The sequence below is a fragment of the Leishmania infantum genome, chromosome 26 (assembly GCF_000002875.2).
Source record: "Leishmania infantum JPCM5 genome chromosome 26".
Taxonomy (NCBI): domain Eukaryota; phylum Euglenozoa; class Kinetoplastea; order Trypanosomatida; family Trypanosomatidae; genus Leishmania; species Leishmania infantum.
The window spans coordinates 587,700-606,330 of record NC_009410.2 but is presented as its reverse complement, the minus strand read 5'-3'; the positions used below and the strand labels follow the sequence as shown (position 1 = coordinate 606,330).

Sequence of the window (18,631 nt, the reverse complement as noted above, 5' to 3'; positions counted from 1 at the left end):
GGGCGAAATCTAAAAGAGAGCGTCAGTGTCAATGTGTGTTGGGAAAAAAAGGAGATGAGAGCAGTAACACAGAATGGGCGCGCCTCGAGGTGTTGCAGCTCATGCAGTCGCACGGAGAAACAGCTGCCATAAGCTGCGCGAACTCGGTGTCATGAAAAGCCGGAGTCACGACAAAAAGACCGATGAGAGGAAAAGGTGAACGGCAGGCGGCAGTAGCAACAGCAGCCTCACTTCATTTTATGAGAAAGCATATTTACTCGGTATCTTTGTTTGTCGTCCTGTAGCCGCTAGTTCGCGCATGTCTTTTGCAGCCCAACACGGAAGGGAATGAAGCCAAGGGAAAAAAGCATGATGCGCCGCCGCGCCGGCAAAGCACCTTGCACACGCACAAAAGCTCGAACGTAAGTAAGAGCTTTAGCCGTCTTAATGAAAATACTCCCTAGAGAGCAAGAGATGAAGAGCAACGAACCAATGCAATTCCGACCAAGGGAAGGGAGAGGCAAGAAAAAATAGAGTGACACAACGCACCGCTTCCACGAAGAATAACTTTTAAATAGATGTCATCGCGCTAAGCGATCCAGCGAACAGCATGACCTCTTAACTATTTGACGAAAGCCAAATCAGAAAAAATCACTGAATATGAAAGAACAGCACTCTGCTGTTAGGTCCACCTTCCTTTTTCCACAAGCACGGACCCTGGTGTGGCTCCGCCGCCTTCATGCGACCCGTCGATGTCGGCAGTAGCTTCTCACGTCCGGCAGAGCCGCGCTCGCGCACAACACGGCTGCAGAGGCTCACGTTCGGGTCTAGTAGGAAGTCGAACAGAGTCCCGGGCCACGACTTGGTACGGTGCAGATCAACGTAGAACTCCGGTGCAATAGTATTCAGCTTCCCTATTCGTGTCCATGGAATGTTTGGAAAGTCGTGGTGCTCAACATGATAGCCGACATTCCACATTAGCCAGTTCAGCGGGCCGTAGTACGAGAATGTCTCTTGCCCACCGTTGCCCGTGAGCACAAAATGCTCTGAGATGAAGTGACCAGCGAGTGGGTGCCAACTGGTGCCTAGAAAAGTACAGAGAAGGAAGTACAGCAGTGGCCACCAGCCCCAGAAGTAGTACACGAGCAGGTTGAACATCAGCTGCACAACGTAGTTCATCACATGCAGCTTCTCAAACTTGATCGTCCGCACAACAGTGGGCCTGAGAGCGTAGAACAGCACCTGAAACGTGAGAAAGAAAAACTTGCCAGCGTAGCTTGATAGATACCTTCCCTCGAACCGCGTGGGCACATCAGAGTCAATGCCGTCCCAGCCCAAGTAGCGGTGATGCTCAGCGTGGTAAGTCTTGAACATCATCGCATATGGCACGGGCACCACCAGATTCACGAACAGTGCGTAAAGGTCGTTGTAGAGCGGCGTGATGAAGCAGAGGCCATGCGTGGCCTCGTGAATTGCCAAGAAACAGCTGTGCGTAATTGTTCCACCCACGAAATATCCGACGAGAAGAAGAGTGGGCCACCCCATGTCCTTCGCACGGTACCCAAGATAAATCTGGAGCAGAACAAACGGTGTCATTAGATACCGAAGCCACGGGTCCGGGCCGTACAGCTTTTTGATCTCTGCTCCATGTGCCTTCAGCATCTCACGGTTCCGCGTTCTGTGCGTATACTCCGTGTCAGACCAGTAGTAGTCGGCGCGGCCGCTCTTCGCAAACATTTTCGAAATCTACCTCGGTTTTTTTTTTTTGAGGGGCAGTTGTTAAAGTGCCCTCCCAACAGCGTACACCTCAGCGCATGGCATCAGGTCCCAGTTCCCACTCTGTGTCTAGCGAAGCCGAATAGCCCCTATTCTGGGCAATGCTGCGTCATCACTGGTTGTGGTGGGGCTTGGCGCCCTAGGCATCGGGGGCCGGCGGGATGTGTCGCTACTGATGTTTGCGGTCGGCGGCTGGATGGCGCGCCTTTGGGGCAACTTGAAACCGTCAGCGCGCTTGCGCCGCCCATATGATGGGCAGGGCGTTGGCGTGAATCCAATGCATCCCACTCGGCTCTCGCTGCCTACTGGTGGGGAGGCTGGGCTACCCCGAGCGATGTGTCACGTGGCGACCGGCATACTCGAAGCGGCTGTTCGGCGGCCTGAAGGGCAGGTGTGTCGCTAGTGTTTGCGGGCGAGTCCCTGGTCCGATGGCAAAGCGGGCACTGCTTTGATGCGTGTCTGCGGCTGCGTTGCACCGCGCGCTGGGTGCCTGTGGCAGACCCGGTAGAGCGGAGCTTAGCGCATGTTGTGTGGTGCAGGAATAGACACTTTGATGGAAAAAAAAAACTTCTTGTAAGGCACAGAAAAATAGCGGATTTGGAAAAATATTGCTCTTCTTTTTCATATATTCCAAGTGGACTAAGCGCGGCCTAAAAAGTACCTAACCAAAAAACTTGTGTGTGTGTGTGTCTTTGTGTGTCGATGGACGAGAGTCAGGAAGGTAGCAGGAGAAAGCATAAGAAAGGGCATAGAGTAAGAAAAGTTAGGCGAATGAGAAGCACAAGTCAATAAACTTTGCTTTCCTATTACAAAGCAGCTGTTTTCAATTTTCATGCTTGACATACTTCTAGCCTATGCTCCTTTCTCTTTTCGACTTTGTGGACTTTCTCGTCCACTTGGCTAAAATCAGAGGTGTGCAAGGCGGTTTCGTTAGTGCTCTAATACCTTTATTTTAAGCACTGAGTCGGCTTTCCTCTCCCCCAACTACATTTCAGCTGTCAAAGCGCGAAACCAGAAGTAAACTCGAAAACATCCATCAAAAGTAAGATCACAAAAAGGAAAAAATATATACTCTCCCCTGACAAAGCAATGGACGCTGTACTGCTCCAAGGAATCAAAAGCTAATATAACCTAGAGCTCCTTTCAATTTCGTCCAAAGCACACTCCTTTTCTCTCATTACAAATCAGACCGAATAAGCACAGCAGAACAACTGCAACTCGGCTGCTTGAAAAGGTAAAAGGTGAAACTAACGCAGTGGGCTACGCGAAGAAAAAAAACTGTTGCGCAGCTACGTGGCTTTAAACAGGTAAATTACATCATTGCGCACACCTATCTGAAGACAGTGAATCGTTAGGCACTCATACTATAGAGTAGCAAGATATAAGATTAACGACAAACAAATCACTTCAGCCGTCCTTTTTCCACAAGCACGGACCCTGGTGTGGCTCCGCCGCCTTCATGCGACCCGTCGATGTCGGCAGTAGCTTCTCACGTCCGGCAGAGCCGCGCTCGCGCACAACACGGCTGCAGAGGCTCACGTTCGGGTCTAGTAGGAAGTCGAACAGAGTCCCGGGCCACGACTTGGTACGGTGCAGATCAACGTAGAACTCCGGTGCAATAGTATTCAGCTTCCCTATTCGTGTCCATGGAATGTTTGGAAAGTCGTGGTGCTCAACATGATAGCCGACATTCCACATTAGCCAGTTCAGCGGGCCGTAGTACGAGAATGTCTCTTGCCCACCGTTGCCCGTGAGCACAAAATGCTCTGAGATGAAGTGACCAGCGAGTGGGTGCCAACTGGTGCCTAGAAAAGTACAGAGAAGGAAGTACAGCAGTGGCCACCAGCCCCAGAAGTAGTACACGAGCAGGTTGAACATCAGCTGCACAACGTAGTTCATCACATGCAGCTTCTCAAACTTGATCGTCCGCACAACAGTGGGCCTGAGAGCGTAGAACAGCACCTGAAACGTGAGAAAGAAAAACTTGCCAGCGTAGCTTGATAGATACCTTCCCTCGAACCGCGTGGGCACATCAGAGTCAATGCCGTCCCAGCCCAAGTAGCGGTGATGCTCAGCGTGGTAAGTCTTGAACATCATCGCATATGGCACGGGCACCACCAGATTCACGAACAGTGCGTAAAGGTCGTTGTAGAGCGGCGTGATGAAGCAGAGGCCATGCGTGGCCTCGTGAATTGCCAAGAAACAGCTGTGCGTAATTGTTCCACCCACGAAATATCCGACGAGAAGAAGAGTGGGCCACCCCATGTCCTTCGCACGGTACCCAAGATAAATCTGGAGCAGAACAAACGGTGTCATTAGATACCGAAGCCACGGGTCCGGGCCGTACAGCTTTTTGATCTCTGCTCCATGTGCCTTCAGCATCTCACGGTTCCGCGTTCTGTGCGTATACTCCGTGTCAGACCAGTAGTAGTCGGCGCGGCCGCGCTTCGCAAACATTGTCGCCATTTGGTGTGTTCAATCTTTGCGGATGTCCTCGACAAGTGTGCTGTGATGCAGAGAAGATACTTGAAAAGTCAACGAGTTGTTTGACAGAGGAAAATAAAAATAAAATTACACCTTATGGAAGCTGTAACGCGAGAAACCGAAGATCAGTTGCGTAGACAATAAGACTCACGTGGAGTGATAGCGCAGGAAAAAGTCTGGCTAGGCGCTGGAAATGAAAGCCAGAGATGCTTCTCCTGCGGTGGGGAATGTGAAACTCCGGCTCGAAGGTGGAAGCCGCAGTACGAAGGAAAATAACTCTCGAGGCACTTCCGATTTCAGACTCAACGGATTATTGCAATTTCTCGAGGGTCAGCGCTTCATTTCTCTCTTCCGTAGCGCTTGCGCTGATGGTTTGCGCGCAGGCAAAAATCAGCGCGCTCTGCATGTTCATCTTTTTCTTTTTTCTGATGGCAAACACTGCAGCACCACAACACAGCAGTGGCAATCACAAGACGCCTCAATGCCAGCGGCATAAGAACATCGCATATTGACGAGCGTGGCAGGGGAGCGTCATTCGCCCCTGACGTTGCCAACCAAAGGGTTTTTCGAGCGGACAAGTACGGCGCACTGTACCAATACTCACAGCGCTGGCCTCTGTGTCTACCAAACAAAATGCACGTCCACGGCACACTCACAGTTCACAAGGCCACCGAATCGCCAACTACCACGCCGAGACCGCCACAACTGTTAAAAGACGCTAAACGAAAGGCGGAAAAAAATCTTTTTTTTCAGTTTGCTTCACGCTTCTTGGAAAGCCGCCAATAACAAATTCCGCTTCCTTCGCACAATGCGGCGCGACCGGGATCCGCATACCCGACGCCCCCCCACACACAAGGCTTTTAGCCTACCACTACTTTTTTGAAAAAATGCCCCCCCCCGGCCACCCACCGCCTCGCGGACTGAGCTGGCGAAACCCTCAAGAGAATGCGTCCTGCCCATAAGTCTTCATACCACAAAAACTGCCCTCGGTGTGATTAAGCTCTTTGAAAACACATCCCTCCGTCCCATGTAAAACCGAAAAGGAGACGGCCCAAGCCTCAAAGTTAACAAACCCCAAACCTGAATTACCCCACGAATCAGCGTGAAGGGTTTCAACACAAGAGAGCAAACACCCACTCATGAAGCAAACTAGTCTCCAGGGCAAGTTTTTCCGACACGCGGTCATGAAAAAGTTCGCAATAGAGAAACGGGGAATGCACCAACAAAACGCCACACGCAGCTGTGCCGAAGCACGGTATACGCACAAAGCCCAAGTTCCCTCCTAGCGTCTACCTTCGCAAGTCTAAAAGACCGCAGCGGCTCTAGGCAGCTGGAACCCTAAATATAGCTATCAACACTCGAGCTGAGCACAAAAACCTACGCCCCAAAGCGCTCCTAACGAACACGCAGCCCTAAAACCTCTTGAACATCTGATGGCTCCATGGCCTCCCGCAGCTTTTTTTAACGCCTATCCCCACAAAAAAGGTGGAAACAACAACCAGCCTGTAGAACCGCTGGCCCTGACACCGCGCCTTGGGTAAAGCAAACCAACGTTCCCCCTTTCTATTCCAGCCACCCGCAAAAAAGCCGAGACGGCGCCAAGCGCTGACGACGTAAGGGGCCGGCTCGGTGGTTTAGAAAAAAAGCTGGCGGCCCCGCCCTGCATGGCGCCGCGCTTGTGCGACCTGCGGCGGCAAAAACGCTTTGCCCCGCCCATGCGGGGGTCGGGGCGTCCGCGTGGGCCAGCCCCTCGCCCCCGGCCCTCGGCGCCCACCGGCTTTGGGCCCCGCCACCGCGAGGACGACGCGCGGCGACCGGCATAGCCCCCGCAGCCGCGAAGCGATTCGCGGGGCGCGCCGGCGCGACGGGCCCGGGCCGCCAAAAACAACAAAGCCGGACCACCACGGCGCCAAACGCCCAGAGAACCCTTTCAAATATCATGAAACCCGAAAAGCCCCTGCAAAAGGAGTTTGGCCTTCTGCAAAGAACGATGGGCGCGGAAAAGTTTTTGAGGGCCCTCGAAGAAGAAAAACGCATAACGGCATCAGGAAAAAGGGCCGCCAGCGGGATTCTTTAAAGCCGGCGTATTGAAGCAGACGCCCGCGCGCGTGGGGTCTGAACTTTTCAAAGCCGTTGGCCGTCTTGGTGCGGCGAAATTGCCAACAAGCCAAGATTACTTTCGTGAAAACGCTTGGTGGGGAAAGCGGCGTCCCGGACGAGACGGTTAAGAAACAGGCGTAAAGATCACGAGGGGCAACGCAGGGCTGAGCGGCAGAGATTTTTTACGATTAGAGAAAACAACTTCGCCCGCAAGAAAAGCTTTCGCGTTTATTGATTGTGCCAACGAATAATTGTGGCAGGCGTTGGCGGAATGTAGAGTTAGATCGTGTGTGAGGGGAAAGGTGATGGAGGGAATGAAAGCTTTGCAGGGAACAAGGAAAGACGCAAATAAACGAGGCAAACGCAAAACTGATTGAAAAAGCGAAAAAAAATCCCAAGGAGATATTGCAAACTTTTCGTCCTTTTCAGCAGCGCTTTCAAGTTTTTGACATTCTGTCAGCCATTCCTTTCGTTGCGATAAATAAGGGCTGAAATGCGCGAAGTCCCCATTTTCATGTTGCCGGTAATGTGCCCTTAGTGTTTTGTAAAACGCGCAGAAAGGCGCCTGGGTGGGCGTACCCCCCGTTTACCGAGAAAACAAAAAACCCGTTGCCAAGACAAGTTTTCAAAACCGAAGGGGACTACTTCAGTAATGGCGCAGCTGCGCCAATGCTCTTCGGCAAGAAGTTGGAGGCCACCGTTTTCCCTTTGTCTGCGTGATAAAACTAACCTTTTTCCCCCTTTCAGCTTTGGGGCGGCGTTTTCTTGCGCGGGCGTTTGGCTGCGCGGGCCCCTCTTCCCGGGGTTTGTTGGCCGCCGTCAATTTCTTGCCAATAGGCCGAGTTTTACGGATAGCCTAATGGCAAGTTTTTTTGTAGTCTGTGTTTATGTCGACTTCTTTCCGGACGGTGCTGTGCTGCTGTGGGTTTTTAATTTTCTTGACTAAATTTTCCTTGTTTTCTTTCGCTTTTGTTCCAGTAGGCGTTTGCTGCCCTTCGTCGGCCTTTTTTGAAATTAAAAAGCTATAGCAAACCCCTGTCCTTTCCTTTTGCGACCTTGCGGGCCTGTCGAAATTTGATTTTTCGTTTATTTGCCCTTTCATATGAGCCGATGTGCGCGGCGCCGCGGAAAGACGAGGGCCAGGGGCAGCGCGGGAAGGTTGCTTTTCTTTACAGCCGCTGCGGGGCAAAAAAAAAAGATCTGCTGCGCGGGTTGTGGTGGTCGGGCGCTGTTTGGGGTGGCTGCGGTTGCGGCTTTGGTGCGGTGCGGTGGTCCGGGAACAGCTTTGGGGAATCTACGCGGCCCCTTTCCTGGGCAATGCTGCGTCACCACTGGTTGTGGTGGGGCTTGGCGCCCTAGGCATCGGGGGCCGGCGGGATGTGTCGCTACTGATGTTTGCGGTCGGCGGCTGGATGGCGCGCCTTTGGGGCAACTTGAAACCGTCAGCGCGCTTGCGCCGCCCATATGATGGGCAGGGCGTTGGCGTGAATCCAATGCATCCCACTCGGCTCTCGCTGCCTACTGGTGGGGAGGCTGGGCTACCCCGAGCGATGTGTCACGTGGCGACCGGCATACTCGAAGCGGCTGTTCGGCGGCCTGAAGGGCAGGTGTGTCGCTAGTGTTTGCGGGCGAGTCCCTGGCCCGATGAAAAGCGGGCGCTGCTGTGATGCGTGTCTGCGGCTGCGTTGCACCGCGCGCTGGGTGCCTGTGGCAGACCCGGTAGAGCGGAGCTTAGCGCATGTTGTGTGGCGCAGGAATGGACACGTGGAAGCAAAACGCAAAATGGTTTATAATGTGCGGACATGTGCGCGTTCGCTTCCGCCGGACCCCTTTTTTTGCCGGTGCATGTGCACACGCAGAGGCATGCGGACGCGCCGGCGGCAAAGTTGCAGACGTGCCAGGGCACCACACTATTATGTGATTCCCCCTTGTGATTTATGCGCGTGTGCGTGGGTGTGGGGGTGCGCGTGCCCGACTCCTCCTCACTCTGCCGCTCCTCCTCGTTGCTACATTGCTCGCTCTCTTCGGACCTTCCGTTTTGTTTTGCTCCTGCCTTCCTTGCACGGGCTCCCGTCCTCTGCGTCCGCGTGTTCCCACTGCGCGTTGGGCTCTCTGTTGTTTGAGCCATCTCGCTCACCTCTCTCTTGTTCCAGCGAACCTCTTTTCTTGTTTTTTTTGGTTGTTTATGTTTTTCCTTCTCATTCTCCTTTCTCCCTCTCGAGGAGGAGAGAGGCCTCACTTTGGGTGGGGAAGCCGAGCAGCCTCCTCCCCCCTCCCTCCCTATCCCAGCCACTGCCGAACCACCCCCTGGTGGTGACAGGGCCAGGGTGCCTAGGACGTGGGGAGGTCAGTGCGATGCAGTGGCACGGATGCCGGCGGCCGATCTCTGGGTGGCTTGTGGCGTAGCGGGGCGTGCTTTCGCCGTCGTTGGGGTGGGGGGCGTTTCGGCTTGGTGGGCCGTGTTTAGGGCGGGGTCCGGGGGTGGGTGGGCTGTTCGGGCCTTTCGGCAAGCGGCCGCTGCCCTCGGGGGGCGGGGGGCGGAACCCAGGTCGCACGTGTGGCGAAGGTGTGGGCACGGAGGGGAAAGGAATGGGCGTTCGTTTAAGAAGTTGTGTGGCCGTTGAAAGGCTTTACGGCCTGTTGAATGTTGTAGGGAGAGGGTTGCCGGATTACAGGGTTCGTTTGCGGTTTCATTGAAGGGGTGCGCATTCTTGCGGGGGCCGCGTTTTTGTTGACGGTTTGCAGATGCTTTGCTGTGAAAGAGGCGACTGAGTTCTCCGGATTGGCCGAAAGGGGGTTTTCGCTTATCTGGGCTGTCCTCGTTCATTGGAGGCGGAAGTTACCGTAATGTCGTCGTCTTTTTCGCTGGTTTCGTTGGTTTTTTTTTTCGGACTTGGGGTTTTGTCCGTGGTTTTGCGTTGCGGTGTGTAGCTTTTCGTGGGGTCTCCTGGGCAGGGTCGATCGTGCGGCCTTGTTTTGTTTGCCGGGCGTCTGGCCGGGGGGTTCTCCTGGCGTGGTGTTCGTTTCCCGGCGACTGTGCCTTTCTGTTTGCGCTGGTCGGCTTTTTTGGCTTTTTGCGCGGAGCCGCTTTCGTGTCGCGTCTGTTCCCCCGGGGGGGGGGCGGTGGTTTGCATGTTGCCTCGCTGGCGCCGCCCGCCTGGGCGTTTTATCGGGGCCAAGCGCCCAACCGGGAAAAAAAGCCAATACCCCGCGGCCTTCCCTCGGGAGCGACTGCGGATACTCGGTGCCGGCGGGCAGGCCTGGGCTGGCGCTTTACCAAAGAGGCATGCGGTCATGACCACGTTTGTACGAGCTCGCTGCGAATTGTGTCGGCGATTCAACAAAAACACGCATCCGCCTCTTGTTTTCCTGCTTTAGCTGCGTTGCGGTGGTGCTGAGAGTGTAAACCCGGTTCTTGCCTGCGCTGCACGCGGTGGCATTACGATGGTCTGAAGGACACCAAACGGTGCTCGTCGGCCTGGTTGCTTGACATAGCGGCAGTGCAACAGAGGTAGGTGAACGGTGGTTGTGCATGCATCTCTTTTGGACCTGTTCGTGATAGAAGGACACGTGGGAAAACAAAAAGAACGTGGCTATGTGAGGCGGGGGGCAACGGGTACCTTGCGGCTTCTTACGCGAGCGTCTTTTCCACTAGCGTTTCCTCCTTGCCGTTTGCTTCACCAGCTGGTTCACAATGTCACCGTAAGAGCGACTGCTGCTCTTTTCTCGCTGATTGTCTGGCGGAGCGATGCGGTGAGTGGCAGACGGGGGAGGAGGGGAGGGACTCGTCGATGGCTGCGCGAGGACAGCCGCTGCCAGGTAGCGAGCGTAGGAGTCCGGCCACGAGCTGGGGAGCAGCGCTGCGCCGCCATTCAGCAAGATCGTCTGCCCTACGCAGCAACCCAGTCGTGACAAGATGCCGATGAATGCGACGCAAAGGGCGATTGTGTCAATGCGGTTAGCGGCCAGCTCCGCAGTGCAGTGCTCCACTGCCTTGATCAGCGCGCGGTGCGCCGAGAGCAGCGCCGCGGACTGTCGTCTCTCATTGCGCCTCTGTAAGTTAGGATTCGCTGCGTTGTAGCACTTCCTTGCAAGTTGCACGGCGTGGCGAGAGCGGCGGAAAAAGAGGTGGTGCCTGTACACCCTGTTCCGTCGGTTGGTAGTGGCCAGTCTTGTGAGCAGCGCGCACTCCCGTCGTGCAATTTCGGCCACAGCCCCCTCACGTTGCGCCGAGACGCTCATGTATATTGCGTGTTTGTGTGCGTTTGCGTGGCACTTGAGGCCTGCGATAGTGGTGAAAGAAGTTGCGATGGAGAGCGGGGCGATGCATGAACAGAAGGTGGTGACATACTGCATGATTGATGCGCTCGTTAGGAAAAGGAGCCGTGGCGTGGCGCCGCGGGGGGTTGCCGGCTTCACTGATCCGCGGCATAACATGCGCGGACATCGAAAAGCGAGGAGGGGCTGTGAGGGAAAACCACGACAATGCCACGCAACTGCACACTTTAGGCTTGGAGGAATCAGCAGCACCTGCAAAGAGGCGCGCGCACTCACACCCAAGGCGGAGGAGAATGGAAGGCAAAGCAAACACCAACCGATGTTGGCCCACCAACACAATTCGCGTGCTCCCGACAGCATCTTGCGACGCTACCTCGCCCAAGACGCGGTGGCGACTGCCGCCTCTGTTATGAGGCGAACGCTCACCTGCGTGGTGAGCCACTCGGTGACTTCCTTCAGGCCAACCCATGGCTCATCGACGGAGGAGGCCATGATGACGTCAAGTGCGACAAACGGGGGGGCCGCACCGCGTTGGCGTCGCATCAGTGTCGTCAGCACCCGCACCCGGTCTGCGGAGCAGTCGGCGATGGAAGAGTTGGAGAAGTTCACCCAGCGCATGGTGACCGACGCCTGCTCCATAAGAGCGACTACAGGTAGGAGGGGCAGCTTGTTGCCGGAGAGATCCAGCGACTCCAGGTACGGAGCGCTGTGCGACCGGAGCGCCTTGCATAGAAACAAAAAGCTGCCGTCACCACCCTTGGTGCGGTTCTTATCCACCACGTTCGAGCTAAGGCCAAGATGGCGGAGGGACAGCGGGGCACCGCGCTCCAGCGCCGACGCCAACTGACCAACGCACTCGTCGGTCAGGCTGCAATTGGAAAGATCGAGACGTGACAGCACAGGAGCGCATCCCGCAAAGCCGGCTTTGGTGATCTGACCGTGCAGGTCGACGCCGGAGCACACGAGCGACGAGGTCCCGGGAGCAAAGGTGGCTTGACAGATGCGCTTGAAAAAGCCGTTAGCGAGGTTCACGTGGGCGACATCGACTAGGCGCCACAGCCTTTTCTTGTCCGTGACGGCTCGAAGCACACGCTGGGCGGTGCCGGTGCTGAGAACAGAGCGGCGAACGCTGAGGGTGTCGAGAAGCTCGTAGGCGCCGAGGAAGCGCGAGACGTCCTCCTCGTCGTCAGTGAACTTGTGGCCGCCGAGGAAGACGTCCGTGACACAGGCGCGAAAGGCGACGCTGGCCTTGGTCAGGAGTGCAAAACACTTGGATGTAAGAAGGTTGAAGGACAGGTCCAGAGCGAAACGGGGGCGTGGCGCAAAGGCGGCCAGTGAGCCCACAAACTCCGAGAGGTGTGGCACATCCTGCCAGTTACAAGAGGAGATGTTGAGGTGCACGAGCGACACGGACGCCGCCACCGCTTCGCCGACATCTGCCCAATGGGTCGCCATCGTCGTCCCTCGCAGAGAGAGGTGCGTGAGGCGCGCCGCAGAACGCACGTACGCCGCCACGCTGGCGAGGGTGCCGACGTGGCAGTTTTCGATGGCCACATTCACCAGGCAGTCATAGGTGCGCAGACACGTCGCCAGGGTGTGGAATGATACCGGGTTCAAGGCACAGTTGATGAGATGCAGCTCCGACCATGAGCGGCTTCGAATGCTCGTGTTTTGCATGAGGTAGCAAAGTTCGCCCACGATCTCACGCGCGTCGTTGCTGTTGTCCACGTTCTCGAAGCAGATGCGGCGTGCCCGCGTGTGGTGCAGCAGGCAGCGTAGTCCGCGGTAGCGATCGCGCATGTCGTTTCCGGTGGAGTAGTAGCCATGCACCACGAGATCAACCGCGGGGCCAGCGCACGTCGTGGAGTGCGCTAAGCAGAAGCACAGCTCGTCACGGCAACTTTCCATCGTCTCGATGCGACGGCGACCGAGATGAACGCAGCGGTGCACGAACGGGATGCCGGGTGTCGTGCACGCACCGGAGAGGCAGCACGGTTCTCGAACTCGTCGCGGGAGGTGCGCTTGGACGGTCGGCAGCGCTACACGGAAGAGCGCAGACGCAACGCTCGCTTGCACACCCGCATCGCTGCCCTGTCGACCTTTAACGAGGGCATCCGTGAGCAGCTTCTTCCACAGCTCGAATTTGAACCCGGCATCGTTCGTGAGCTGCATGGATTGCATATTCTCGACCGCAGCGCCTCTGCTACCAGTTCCACTCCTGCCACTCTGTGCAGCGCTTGTTGGCGAGGGTCGCTCTCGGGGACGCCGCACCGTCCTGGAGAGAATGCGCGGAAGAGGATCAATGATACAACCCAGTACACGAAATGGGGAGAGGAAAAGAGGGAGGAGAAATCGGTGTGGATATGTGTGTGTGTGTGGGGGGGGGGTGGGGGAGGCGTGTGAGACGGACGTAAAGAGACACATCAAGGAGCGAAGAGGGAGAGAGCAGATGGCAATGATGCCTCCAAGCACGAGTCGTACGGTAGACGTGAGGGTCGCCATGAGGCACGCGCACCCCTGCCCCACACAAAAAAAAGCCATTGCTACGTGCTCCCCTCGTCCGCGTACTCGACATCACGCAAGTGCTGTTCGCGTTACCCACCCGCTCCCTTTGCTAAATGGTGACATTGGCGTAGGTGTATGTATATGCATGCCGTTGGCGCATATATCGTTTTTCTTTTTTTTTGTAGTCGACCTTTGAGGTGGATGGAGCTCCCGGGTCACTTGTTACCTAGGGCTGTCACTGGCGAGTCCTTCCACGTGAGACGTACGATATGGGTGGGGGATTGAAGCAGTATCACGTAAAAAGTCCTTCAAAGAGGAATGCGGATGTGCGCATGCGTCGACGGGTGCCCTGGCATGCGCGCACACTTGTCAGGTAGAACATACACATAGTAGAGGCGCTACCGGGCATCTACAGCAACTCTCTCGCCATCCGCACTCCAACGAAGAAGCGCAGCGGTAGCAACACGCAGGCAGGCACACACAGACACAGAAACAGACATATAGACTCAGATAATCGCGCCCCCGCTCTCCAGCTTCGGCTCAACAGGGAGAAGGCGAGTGACGCTCTTCTGGCACTTGGACTGATAGCGTTCGACCAGTATCGTCATGTCATGGAGAAGAAATACGCAGAGGCCGGAGTACAGCTGGATGCCGATGTGCTGCAGGAGATCCAGAATGAGCTGAATGCCCGGCGGCACCGGCGACAAGCCTTTGACCGCCTGCGCAAAGTAGATGTGCCACCGTTCGAACAGCTGCCCCTGCTCCAGCGCACTCGACGCCCAAGTCAGGCACACGTCGTAGTTTGACTCCTGGTGCGTCCACAACTTGGCCTTCTTCGCCAGCGCACCCCACACGCTTTTCTTCTGCGGCTTCGCATCCTTCACCTGACCAATCTCGCTGTCGAGGGTGCTGCGGAGTTCACGTTCGACATCGACGAACTTGCGCAGGTGCATTTCTGTCTTCTCGATATCGCCCAGAGTCGTCATCGACCGCAGCGGCTCCATCGCGCTGCAGAGTGCGGACGTGTACTTGATCTTGGCACCTACAAACCGCAGAGAGGCGCCGCAGCCGTCCTGCATCCACACTTCCCGCGAGACATACAGGCTAGGTGTGAAGAAGGCGCCTTGGCGGATGGAGCGCCTCAGCAGCCGCATCAGCCAGAACACGCGCGAGAAGGGCGAGCGCGGCACGCGGTAGTCTTCAATGGGGATTGGGACGGGAACGAACTGGGTCGTGAAGGAGGGGAAGAGGGTGGTCTGTTCGCGCGTCCAGCGCGACCGGCGCAGCATGTCAATCTTGCGCCGTATCGCCTCCGTGTTCCGTTTTACCGTCTCCGCCAGATCGGCCGGCAGCATTTCGGCGACAGCGTCGAGACGTGTGACGGCGGCGATGTACATCTCCACCGCGCCCTCGACGTTGCCGGAGAAGTCGAGCGCAGTCGCCTGCTGGAGCACGGCCAGCCCCTCCACCAATGCTTCGATACTCATCTCCATTTCTGTGCCCTTCGCCTCCTCCTGCTCTGCTCTTTGATATGGCAGTAAGGGGCGGTGCGGCGCGGGTGTGTTTGTGCTTGGCGTGTGCAAGGCTACACTAGCGAAGTTGATCAAGCAGCAACAGCGAGGGAGGAAGGCAGATGACAAGCACAACAAACAATGACTCAGGCACCACGCCAACCCGTACACACGCGCAGCTGAAGCAGCTGTGTCTATTATCAGCAACTACGTGCGTTGCCAGTACAAGAATCAAGCAGACAGAGCGGCGAAGAGGAAGGAGGGGAGAGAAGGGCGAGGGAAGATGGAGATAGATGGGCAGTAAGGATGACAACAGGAGAGCAGAAGACGGCAATGGTACGTCGACTGAAGCGGAGTTCTATGTTGGCACACTGTTGCCCTCCACCGCGTGCCTTTCTGGTGGTCGTATTGGCACTACTATCAAGAGCGTATTTGCGCAGGTGCGTGTAGTGCCGCCGTCCGTGGCTGAGCTCACCGGCAGACAGGCGCAGACACACCACGTTTACCTCATCCTGCATAGCACGTCGCGTAGAAGGAAGGGGAGAGGCAGGAGGGAGGTTGCGGTGAATAGAAGCCACGCGTCTATGCTGCCCCCTTCTTTTGCATCGCTTTAACTTTTTACTTGCGAAGTAAATGAGAACAAACAGTGAATAGAAAGAAGACATCGCACAGGAATGGCATATCCCATCAACACAAGGACGTACACGCACGCACTCACACACACACACACACACGAATACGGGGTGCGATGGTGCGCGCGTGTGCTCTGGCAGTGCACAAAGAAGTCCTATTCGGCTTCTTAACGGAGACGGCGGGCCTCACGCTCGGTTTCCATGAGAGAGAGCATGTCGTTCTCCTTGCATGGGCCCTTCACGTTGCGCACGATCGTGCGGTTGTAGTCCGGGGAGCCGGCCTCGGCCATCAGGCGCACGCGCACCTGGGTCACGTTGCCGCGAGAGCCGGTGCGGCCCAGAACCTTGATGATCAGGCCAACCTGGGCCTGGTCCGTACCCTGGGTGACGACCTCCTCGGTCTTCTTGTTGTCCTTCTTCGAATCAGCCATTGCGCGAGTATATGGACTGCAAGATGAGAGGGGAGGGCGGGTGGGGTTGGATCGGGTTGCTTGTGATAGAAGAAATCGGGAGTGGGGGCGAGAGACATTCCAATATGTATGAGCAGCAGAAAGGCCAGGAGGAAAGGGAGATGGTGCAGCGTGACACGTGATGGAGAACAACGGATAATGGGAGAGGAGGGGTGCTTGTGCAATGTGTTTGTGTGTGTGTTGGTCGAGGAGGTGGAGAGAAAGAGGGAGAGAAGACGCGGCACACGCAACTGCAGCGTTTTCCTCGCTCAGGTCTACTTACCCACTTGCTCACAACAAGCGCGCACCGACACAAGCTCCTTGGAAACCGAATTCGAAAAAGGTACGCAAACGCAGAGGGATGACGAGGTGAGCCGCTATCTTGATGGGCTCTCCTTCTGTGTGGTGACAGAAATGCGGCGAGTGCGCATGCCCTGTGCCGTGTCGCTGCCTGATGTCTAGCTTCACAAACGGAGAGAAAAGCGCACTCGAACATCGCCATCGATTCCTCCGAGCCTCAACCTTTTTTTTCGATGTTTTTTTTTTTTTTCTGGGAAATCACGAGAACGAAAACGAGAAACGAAATGAATTGCACAGCCCTTCACACACACACATGGCTGCTGCTGCTGCTGCTGCTAAGATGCGTGGCATGATCTTAACGGAGACGGCGGGCCTCACGCTCGGTTTCCATGAGAGAGAGCATGTCGTTCTCCTTGCATGGGCCCTTCACGTTGCGCACGATCGTGCGGTTGTAGTCCGGGGAGCCGGCCTCGGCCATCAGGCGCACGCGCACCTGGGTCACGTTGCCGCGAGAGCCGGTGCGGCCCAGAACCTTGATGATCAGGCCAACCTGGGCCTGGTCCGTACCCTGGGTGACGACCTCCTCGGTCTTCTTGTTGTCCTTCTTCGAATCAGCCATTGCGCGAGTATATGGACTGCAAGATGAGAGGGGAGGGCGGGTGGGGTTGGATCGGGTTGCTTGTGATAGAAGAAATCGGGAGTGGGGGCGAGAGACATTCCAATATGTATGAGCAGCAGAAAGGCCAGGAGGAAAGGGAGATGGTGCAGCGTGACACGTGATGGAGAACAACGGATAATGGGAGAGGAGGGGTGCTTGTGCAATGTGTTTGTGTGTGTGTTGGTCGAGGAGGTGGAGAGAAAGAGGGAGAGAAGACGCGGCACACGCAACTGCAGCGTTTTCCTCGCTCAGGTCTACTTACCCACTTGCTCACAACAAGCGCGCACCGACACAAGCTCCTTGGAAACCGAATTCGAAAAAGGTACGCAAACGCAGAGGGATGACGAGGTGAGCCGCTATCTTGATGGGCTCTCCTTCTGTGTGGTGACAGAAATGCGGCGAGTGCGCATGCCCTGTGCCGTGTCGCTGCCTGATGTCTAGCTTCACAAACGGAGAGAAAAGCGCACTCGAACATCGCCATCGATTCCTCCGAGCCTCAACCTTTTTTTTCGATGTTTTTTTTTTTTTTCTGGGAAATCACGAGAACGAAAACGAGAAACGAAATGAATTGCACAGCCCTTCACACACACACATGGCTGCTGCTGCTGCTGCTGCTAAGATGCGTGGCATGATCTTAACGGAGACGGCGGGCCTCACGCTCGGTTTCCATGAGAGAGAGCATGTCGTTCTCCTTGCATGGGCCCTTCACGTTGCGCACGATCGTGCGGTTGTAGTCCGGGGAGCCGGCCTCGGCCATCAGGCGCACGCGCACCTGGGTCACGTTGCCGCGAGAGCCGGTGCGGCCCAGAACCTTGATGATCAGGCCAACCTGGGCCTGGTCCGTACCCTGGGTGACGACCTCCTCGGTCTTCTTGTTGTCCTTCTTCGAATCAGCCATGATACTCTAAGATTACAGCTTGTGTATGTGCGTGTGTGTGTTGTTGTTAAGATTTTCAGACACAGCGGAAAAAGGCCAAAGGGAGATTGGGAGAGGCAGAGTGTGAGGGTGAAGGCGAAAACAAGAGCCGGCACGGACATCATACATGGAGGGGCTGCAGCCGTGGGCGCTGTGTGAGCCCGTTACACGTGACTGTTCCCACGTGGCGTGCACACAAGTGGAGGGAGGGAGGGGGGGTGGTAGGGAGCCGAGAAAACCAGACTGGGAAGAGTCAACACACACACATAATGTTCCACACCCTAGCTGCTTGTCTCCATTTAGCGTTTCGTTCCTTCACCTCGTCCCCCGTCATTCGCATAAAAAGGGCGGTTATCATTCTTGCGGAGCCTGCTGGCTTGCAAAGGTTAAATATAGAAAAAAGGCTGATGCGGCTTTTTTTTACCTTGGGCTGTCGTTAAGAAGAGTGTCAGCGATGGGAGGAGGAGGGGGGGCGCGGAGGGCGTGGTGCAGTTTTTTTTTGGGCGGGCTAGGACGGGCCGAACAAACCTTCTGGACATGTACGTGCGTTTGTGTGTGAAAAGGGGCGTCAGGAGCCACCAGCAAACAGAGAGCACAACGTAATCTCCTTCCTTTATTGCATATCGTCGTCCAAGCCGTCAGCAATCAATGCAACAGCGCTGTTCATCACGTGGACCCCTTTCCTTTTCTTCCATCTCGCAGAGCTCACACCACTCCACCATCGCACAGGGGGAGGTAAGGAGGGAAGAGTCGACGCATCGTGAGGGGGACAGCAGAGTGGATTGAGTGGTGAGAGAGCACAAAAAGGTGCAGCCATGAGGAGGGGATGGGGATGCACAGACACATGACTGATGAACCCGCAAGAAACACACATACAAAAACACACACATTCATATTGATAGGCCGAAAAAAAAAGAAGAGAAGCAAACGTTATGAGGAGGGACCTCCGATGCATGCCGCAACGCCCCGCTGCTGCGCGCATGTCTGAACAGCCCAGGAACGCGACAGCTGGCTGATTTCCTTTTTTCTTCTTTTTTGCATCT

The 18,631-nt window shown here is 55.9% G+C and overlaps 7 protein-coding genes and 1 pseudogene across 8 annotated transcripts; all 8 read right to left on the bottom strand.

The window, feature by feature from the left end:
• Positions 1-630: 630 nt before the first annotated feature.
• LINJ_26_1680 (putative fatty acid desaturase) lies at positions 631-1,716 on the bottom strand (the record flags this gene model as incomplete). The annotated part of the gene is made up of 1 exon (XM_001470476.1): positions 631-1,716. The coding sequence occupies one exon, from the start codon at positions 1,714-1,716 to the stop codon at positions 631-633; it is 1,086 nt and encodes a 361-aa protein (XP_001470513.1).
• Positions 1,717-3,114: 1,398 nt separating this feature from the next.
• On the bottom strand, positions 3,115-4,221 carry LINJ_26_1670 (annotated as a pseudogene). Its single transcript has one exon. A coding segment is annotated over exon 1 (1,107 nt).
• Positions 4,222-9,990: 5,769 nt separating this feature from the next.
• Positions 9,991-10,776, bottom strand: LINJ_26_1660 (conserved hypothetical protein; the record flags this gene model as incomplete). Its single annotated transcript, XM_001470475.1, has 1 exon — positions 9,991-10,776. One exon carries the CDS (start codon positions 10,774-10,776, stop codon positions 9,991-9,993), a length of 786 nt encoding a protein of 261 aa, XP_001470512.1.
• Positions 10,777-10,986: 210 nt separating this feature from the next.
• On the bottom strand, positions 10,987-13,041 carry LINJ_26_1650 (conserved hypothetical protein; the record flags this gene model as incomplete). Its single annotated transcript, XM_001470474.1, has 1 exon — positions 10,987-13,041. One exon carries the CDS (start codon positions 13,039-13,041, stop codon positions 10,987-10,989), a length of 2,055 nt encoding a protein of 684 aa, XP_001470511.1.
• Positions 13,042-13,628: 587 nt separating this feature from the next.
• LINJ_26_1640 (conserved hypothetical protein) lies at positions 13,629-14,615 on the bottom strand (the record flags this gene model as incomplete). The annotated part of the gene is made up of 1 exon (XM_001470473.1): positions 13,629-14,615. The coding sequence occupies one exon, from the start codon at positions 14,613-14,615 to the stop codon at positions 13,629-13,631; it is 987 nt and encodes a 328-aa protein (XP_001470510.1).
• An 817-nt stretch (positions 14,616-15,432) lies between these two features.
• Positions 15,433-15,696, bottom strand: S33-2 (putative 40S ribosomal protein S33; the record flags this gene model as incomplete). The annotated part of the gene is made up of 1 exon (XM_001470472.1): positions 15,433-15,696. The coding sequence occupies one exon, from the start codon at positions 15,694-15,696 to the stop codon at positions 15,433-15,435; it is 264 nt and encodes an 87-aa protein (XP_001470509.1).
• Positions 15,697-16,369: 673 nt separating this feature from the next.
• On the bottom strand, positions 16,370-16,633 carry S33-1 (putative 40S ribosomal protein S33; the record flags this gene model as incomplete). Its single annotated transcript, XM_001470471.1, has 1 exon — positions 16,370-16,633. The coding sequence occupies one exon, from the start codon at positions 16,631-16,633 to the stop codon at positions 16,370-16,372; it is 264 nt and encodes an 87-aa protein (XP_001470508.1).
• A 673-nt stretch (positions 16,634-17,306) lies between these two features.
• Positions 17,307-17,570, bottom strand: S33-1 (putative 40S ribosomal protein S33; the record flags this gene model as incomplete). The annotated part of the gene is made up of 1 exon (XM_001470470.1): positions 17,307-17,570. The coding sequence occupies one exon, from the start codon at positions 17,568-17,570 to the stop codon at positions 17,307-17,309; it is 264 nt and encodes an 87-aa protein (XP_001470507.1).
• Positions 17,571-18,631: the final 1,061 nt, after the last annotated feature.